This window comes from Ammodytes marinus (assembly GCF_949987685.1).
Source record: "Ammodytes marinus genome assembly, chromosome: 23".
Classification (NCBI taxonomy): domain Eukaryota; kingdom Metazoa; phylum Chordata; class Actinopteri; order Uranoscopiformes; family Ammodytidae; genus Ammodytes; species Ammodytes marinus.
The window spans coordinates 22,460,485-22,467,984 of NC_137227.1; the positions used below are offsets into that span (position 1 = coordinate 22,460,485).

A 7,500-nucleotide genomic window follows, 5' to 3' on the forward strand; every position below is an offset into this window, starting at 1 on the left:
CTGTCTGTCTGTCTGTCTGCTTTCAGGGTCCATCTGTTTGCAGTTTTAAGTTGCAAAAAGTGAAATGTCCAGTACAGAGATCCGTACATGATGTCCTTAATATGGTCTAACAACACAGAGTATGAGAGTTTATGGATAAATATACATAACTTTATACATGTAGACAAATTATCCGCCAAACTCTACCTGTAGCTGTTTTAATTAGGCTACAATGTACTTTCACCCATTTCATTTTAATAGCAGCCATTCTAAATCTGTCTAAATGTTTCAATGGGTTTGTCTCTTTATCAGCTTGTTGTGTGTTTGATGTGTTTGTATTGTATGTTGTGTTTGTGTTGTTATTTTAGCTTTGCATCTGTTTGACTCAACATCATTTTAAATGAGGGTCACACACAGACACACACACACACACACACACACACACACACACACACACACACACACACACACACACACACACACACACACACACACACACACACTCATAAACACTGAACATCTGTATATGCTGACATGCCTGCATCGTTCTACAAAGCACACACACACACAGACATAATAAATTAATTATAAAAAATGATTATTTGTTTTCGATCTGAAATGTTCCATCAGTGTCAGCTGTCACTCCGATGTAAACAGACAGAAAGTGACTGACGTGACTGACATCCAATAGGAGGCCTCCATTACCTCGTCCTTCGCGCTCATTGGCTGATCGCTCCAGAGGGGGCGCGGCCTATCTGACAGCAACAGCTTGTCGAGGAAGTAGAGGTCTGCGGGTGAGTAGTGCACACACAAACGGACACTTTTCGCGGGATAAAAGCCCGTCTGACGTCATTTACCGATACGTTTTCAGTCTGTGAACGTTTCCAGATGCTGCTGATGTTTTCTGTTGCGTCAGGTTCGCGTCATTTGACCGTTTATGTGACGCAGCAGTAGCGTTTAGCGAAGACAGGAGGCTCGTTCAGATTAGCAGCGATGTTTAGGTGTTGCACCGAAAGCTGTGACCCTTCAGAATGTGTGACCGGGCCAGAGGGCGCTGGTTTATTAACTCATTTCAACAGACTGCAGTGTGTGTAGGCCTATAACAACCCAGTCTCACACTGACATGTTTTAATAGTTACGTTGGTCAACAGGACACGATTTGCGCTTTGGACCAAGGTTTTCACATCGCCATATTTCACCATGAGACTGGGTTGATCCCTGTAGAGTCACACATTCTGATGGGTCACAACTTTCGGAGCAACACCTGCCCGAGAGGAGCCAAGGCAAAGTCCGTCTTAGTGTCTTTGTGTGTTTAATCAACAACTAATCACATATAAAACTGTTTATAATGCAAATGACTGTTCACTATGGACTCATGTGTTTAAATATCCTTTGTCATATTAATGAATCTTGGTTACATTCAAGCTTAATTAGTTGACACAAAGTTGATTAAGCCTATGAGCCATCACTGAAGGCTTTACCTCATGCACCGACAGTGTTGTTGTAATTACTCAGAATTCCTCATGGGGGCGACAGAAGCTACACATTAAACAACCTGGTATCACGCCGAGGCGTCACTTCCAGACGCATGGACCGGCGGCTCTATTTCACGCCTTGCCTGACCAGGGCGGCTCTATTACACACGCGCACCTCCCGCCGTCCAAATGAACGGAGGAATAGTCTAAATTAACGGAGGAATAGCACCAACAGGGGCCGACATGTTCTCCCAGGAATAGCACGTACTATCTAGCTGCAGCCCCCTCGGTGGTTAGGGTTAGGGCAAGGGGACAGGGAGAGGTTATAATATAGATAAAACATTGACGGAAAACCGCGGCCGCCATCTTGACTACGGAGGTGCGCGTGTAATACAGCCGCCCTGGTCAGGCAAGGCGTGAAATACAGCCGCCGGTCCATGCGTCTGGAAGTGACGCCTCGGCGTGAGATCGGGTTGCATTAAAGCTGTACGGCGGCTATATGCGTGGATGTTCCGGCGTTGCACATGTGTGATCTGATCTTGCGTACCGGATAGGGAGATATTCACTGATTTGACCCAGAAACTAATTTGTCAACAATAATTCTCAAGAATCACTGACTCCATCTTTAATTATATTCTGTCTTTGGCAGGTGAGGATGCTGTGACAGCACGCGGCCCAAGCGACCAATGACAGAGCTGGGATCATGGCAGAGTGTGGGAGGCTGCACCAATGAGGAGACAGGAGAGCCAAGAGGAGGGAGGGGCCAAGAGTCAGTACCTGTCTGTCTGTCTGTCTGTCTGTCTGTCTGTCTGTCTGTCTGTCTGTCTGTCTGTCTGTCTGTCTTATGACCATAGCAAAGATGAAGAAGCTTGAGTTTTAATAACAGTAAAGTTTATTTAATGAAATGTTGTCTCTCTCCCCCTCTCTCTCTCTCTCTCTGTCTCTGTCCCTCTCTGTCCCCCCCTCTCTCCACCTCTCTCTCTCCCCCCCTCTATCTCTCTCCCTCTCTCTCCCACTATGTCCCCCCCTCTCTCCCCCTCTCTCTCTCCCCCTCTCTCTCCCTCTCTCTGTCTCTCTCTCTGTGTGTCTAATATAGTGGGAGGGGCTCAGAGAGACAGACAGGCCAGTAGCAGCGAGACGGGGCCCTCTCTGCCTGTCTTCCTCTTTCCATCTGAACTAGTGTTTTACTCTGAGCAGAGGGACTCACACCGCAGAGTGTTAACCCTCTACAACCCCTACACCTTCACCCTGACGTTTAAGAGTGGGTATCTGTCTGTCTGTCTGTGTGTGTGTGTGTGTCTGTCTGTCTGTCTGTCTGTATGTCTATCTGTCTGTCTGTCTGTCTGTCTGTCTGTCTGTCTGTCTGTCTGTCTGTCTGTCTGTCTGTCTGTCTCTTTCAATGATGGATAACTTTATCGACTATCAAAATAGCAAATAACTGTGTGCTTGTGTGTGTGCATGTCTCTCTCTCTCTCTCTCTCTGTCTCTCTCTCTCTTCCCCCCCCCTCTCTCTCTCTCTGTCTCTCTCTCTCCCCTCTCTCTCTGTCTCTCTCTCTCTCTCTCCCTCTCTCTCTCTCTCCCCCCTCCCTCCCCCTCCCCCCCTCTCTCTCTCTCCCCTCCCTTCCCCTCCCCCCTCTCCCTCTCTCTCCCTCTCTCTCCCCCCTCCTCCCTCCCCCCCTCTCCCTCTCTCCCCTCCCCCCTCCCCCTCCCCCCCTCTCTCTCTCTCCCCCCCCTCCCCCCTCTCTCTCCCTCTCAGTGTTGTGTACTGCTCCTTCTCTCTACAGAGTGGTGGAGGCAGAGGGCAGTGTGAGAGCCAAGTCCTGCGTAGATCTGTAAGTACAAGAACTTCACTTCCTTATTACCATAGATAGTAAATAATATGGATGTAGCATCCGGGCTGACCTCAGTTATTCACACGGCATCCAATAATCCTGGTTTGTGCGCGTCGCCATTTTGTGAGGGGGAGGGAGATAGCTGAGATACCTCCGAGGCAAAGTGAGGGACAACGGGCGGAGAGCTGTCACTCAAGAGATCGCACCAATACATTTTAACCTCCGACAAAATAAAAACTAGCGTGGTCCGAAAAAATTCACCCCCCTCAGTGTTGTCATGGAGATATGACCTAAACATACAGACTAAAATGGTTTTGTGGACCAGGCTGTAAATTTAATAAGTTTAATAAGACTTTGAAAACGGCCTGTTTAACAAGTGAGTCAAAGAAAAACTGCTCGGTCTTGGTACCACCCCCCTAGTGGCATTTCCGGTTACTACAGTTGTAGGTCACTTCCTTATTGGATGCTGGTAAAAATCGCTGAGGTTGGGGCTTGGTTAATACTTATCCTCTTTCTTAAAGGTGCTCCAAGGAACTTTCAGTGTGTGTTAACTCTAGCGCCCCCCTTTGGACAAAAGCGGTAGTGTTTTTACCACGCCTGCTGTTGTTCCTGGGTGAGCGTATACCCATGACAAAGGCATTAAGAAAAACTATATAAAAATAGCATTCTTTGCAAAGGGGGCCGCTAGATTTAACACATACTGAAAGTTCCTCAGAGCACCTTTAATATCTAATATATCCCTGCGTTCCGAATCTCCTCCTCTTTCTTTTTTCTATTCTACATACTACATCTGACGATAAAAATAATCTAGTTAGGATGCAGTAGGCATACTATTGGGACATACTTTACTCTCTTATTTCATCATAACATTGCGCCTTGATCTTGCCTCTTGCTTTTATATCCGGCGCATCCCCGTTTATTTTTCATATGGAGGCTTCGTCGATGTGACGTCACTTCACGTGCGCACTGGATTGTGGGTCAGAATCGCTCCAAATAGGATGCAGTTTTCAACACTAACAATCTTGGCTGCATGAAGTAGGACATCCGGGTACTTCTAACCATCCTAAATCTGGCCACAAGAATCAGGACATCCTAAATCTTTTTTTTACCGTACTATATAGTAGACAGTATGCGATTCGGAACGCAGGGAGTATTTCTAATTTGTCCCCCTCCTTCCTGTCAGGGTGGTGCGACACCTGGATGTGTCCCCGCGGCACTGGGGCCGCAGAGATCAGTTCCGCCTAGACGTGAGAGGGGGGGGGCGGAGGGGGGGCCGGGGGGTCTGGGCCGAGCTGAAGCAGAGCGAAGGACTAGACAGGAGGAGCAAGGCTGGAAGCAGGTAGGAGTTTATTAGTCTATTATTATTATTTATTTTTTATAATTTTTTTGTTAAGTGTTATTTAATTTTTTTAACAGTTATTATAATTATAATAACCCTATTTAAATTTTTTTTTTTTTTTTTTTTTTTTTTTTTTTAACATATTTTTTTATTTATTTAAATTATTATTTTTTGGTATATTTCTGAAATCCATCTATACTTGTCTGCAGCCTCCAGCAGAGGGTGCTGTCTCCACTACTGCAGCCCACACTGACACACCTGCAGCCGCCCACAGGCACAGGTAGGTTTACACACCTGTTCAAACTGTGTGTGTGTGTGTGTGTGTGTGTGTGTGTGTGTGTGTGTGTGTGTGTGTGTGTGTGTGTGTGTGTGTGTGTGTGTGTGTGTGTGTGTGTGTGTGTGTGTGTGTGTGTGTGTGTGTGTGTGTGTGTGTGTGTGTGTGTGTGTGTGTGTGTGTGTGTGTGTGTGTGTGTGTGTGTGTGTGTGTGTGTGTGTGTGTGTGTGTGTGTGCGTGTGTGTGAAACATGTTTACACACAATCAACCAATTTATATTGAACTCGCAGGCAAATTAATCCCACTATTCTAATTTTGAATTAATTATATGTTTTATATATTTTTTTAATGTTTTTTTATCAAGTGTATTTTATTGTTGTTTTAATGTTTTATTTATTTTTGCATTGTACAGATCTGTTAAACTGTGTGTCTGTCTGTCTGTCTGTGTGTGTGTCTGTCTGTGTGTGTGTGTGTGTAGCAGTGCGTAGTGTGTCTCAGTGGGTTGTGTGTGTGTTGGTTGCGTCCCTGTGTGTTGCGGTCCTGATGCTCCCCCTGCACACAGACAGCAGCTCGATGGTTCCACGCTGCCTCCACGTCTCAACCAATCAGAAGCTGGTCTCTGCATACACACTGGGTAACACACACACACACACACACACACACACACACACACACACACACACACACACACACACACACACACACACACACACACACATCCTTACTCCTATCTTTGTGAGGACACTCATTGACATAATGCATTCCCTAGCCCCTTACCCTAACCATCCAAACTAAATGCCTAACCCCAACCCTTACACTAACCCTAACATAAACCTAATTCATACCTGAACCTTAAAACCTAGTGTTAACCCTCAAACAGCCCTTTAAAGTCCTTAAAACCCAGTGTTAACCCTCAAACAGCCCTTTAAAGGCCTGTCCTTAAAACCTAGTGTTAACCCTCAAACAGCCCTTTAAAGGCCTGTCCTTAAAACCTAGTGTTAACCCTCAAACAGCCCTTTAAAGGCCTGTCCCAAAGGGAGAACCAGACAAAATGTCCTCACTCTTAAGGTCTAAAACTCAAATTGGTTCTCAAAAAGATTCCTATACAAGTACACACACAGAGACACACACACACACACACACACACACACACACACACACACACACACACACACACACACACACACACACTGTAACACCTGTCTCTCTCTCTCAGGTCTTCTCACCATGGTGTTTCTACGGTAACCTACGGTGACGTCACCTGTTTGAGCGACAATGAGAACGACCGATCTTTGAACTGAACACACACACACACACACACACACAGACACACACACACACACACACACACACACACACACACACACACACACACACACACACACACACACACACACACACACACACACACACACACACACACACACACACACACACACACACACACACACACTCACACATTCCGACAGCTGTTTGATTCCAGGAACATTTCTGCTTTTAGAAATCGTCTGTAAAGCGCTCTCATGTCTGAATAAAGAATTCTGTCAAACTGCAATGAAATGTTAAGTTTGTTCTGTGTGTGTGTGTGTGTGTGTGTGTGTGTGTGTGTGTGTGTGTGTGTGTGTGTGTGTGTGTGTGTGTGTGTGTGTGTGTGTGTGTGTGTGTGTGTGTGTGTGTGTGTGTGTGTGTTTATGTACGTAGGAGTTCAGCAGGTAAAGGTGCAGTCAGTGATTCTGGAGAACGCTTGTTGTCAAAATCAGTGAATATCTCCTCATGATCCATTACCTGTCTGTCTACCTGTCTGTACTGTGTGTGTGTCCAGTTAACACACAGCCTAGGCTCTGTAAACTGGCTGGTTGCTATCTACAGTGGACCCTTTGTTTACATGCCAGTTTACAGAGCCTAGGCCTGCATACACACACACACACACACACACACACACACACACACACACACACACACACACACACACACACACTCACACACACACACACACACACAGTACAGACAGGTAGCGGATCATGAGGAGATATTCACTGATTTTAACAACAAGCGTTCTCCAGAATCACTGACTACACCTTTAACATTAAAATAGAAATAGAATGAACAGACAAACTCACTCTGACTCCAGATGTTCATTTGAATTAACTTTATTCATATTCCATTAGAAACAAACAGAAGCATCAACACTTTCCCTAAAATAGCAAAAACTGATCAAGTGTATTCTTAACTCAACCTCCTGTGAGGAACTTTAAAATGATTCTGAAACCGTCTCAGTTGGTTTTAACTATTTAACCATGGACTTATCCAACGTCTAGATGTGTCTCAGTGTGTGTTATTTAGTGTGTGTGTCACTGTGTGTGTGTCACTGTATGTGTGTGTGTTACTGTATGTGTGTGTGTCACTGTATGTGTGTGTGTCACTGTATGTGTGTGTGTCTCTGTGTCACTGTGTGTGTGTGTCACTGTATGTGTGTGTGTCTCTGTGTCACTGTGTGTGTGTGTGTCACTGTGTGTGTGTGTGTCTCTGTGTCACTGTGTGTGTGTGTGTCACTGTGTCACTGTGTGTGTGTGCGTGTGTGTGTGAGTGTGTCTCTGTGTC

The 7,500-nt window shown here is 45.7% G+C and overlaps 1 protein-coding gene across 3 annotated transcripts in view; it reads left to right on the forward strand.

The window, feature by feature from the left end:
- The window catches only part of LOC307269272 (motile sperm domain-containing protein 1-like), a 16,836-nt gene extending 10,405 nt beyond the window's left edge, over window positions 1-6,431 (forward strand). The window contains exons 1-8 of one of the 3 annotated variants that reach the window (XM_080052188.1): window positions 728-773; window positions 2,104-2,223; window positions 2,551-2,715; window positions 3,211-3,286; window positions 4,470-4,625; window positions 4,835-4,905; window positions 5,378-5,533; window positions 6,116-6,431. In XM_080052188.1, coding sequence (XP_079908314.1) covers window positions 2,184-2,223; window positions 2,551-2,715; window positions 3,211-3,286; window positions 4,470-4,625; window positions 4,835-4,905; window positions 5,378-5,533; window positions 6,116-6,144 — 693 coding nt within the window. In that variant the 5' untranslated portion in view covers window positions 728-773; window positions 2,104-2,183 and the 3' untranslated portion in view covers window positions 6,145-6,431. Of the gene's footprint in view, window positions 1-727; window positions 774-2,103; window positions 2,224-2,550; window positions 2,716-3,210; window positions 3,287-4,469; window positions 4,626-4,834; window positions 4,906-5,377; window positions 5,534-6,115 lie in introns of those variants that run through there. The other 2 variants (XM_080052190.1, XM_080052189.1) reach the window with 2 other exon arrangements.
- Window positions 6,432-7,500: the final 1,069 nt, after the last annotated feature.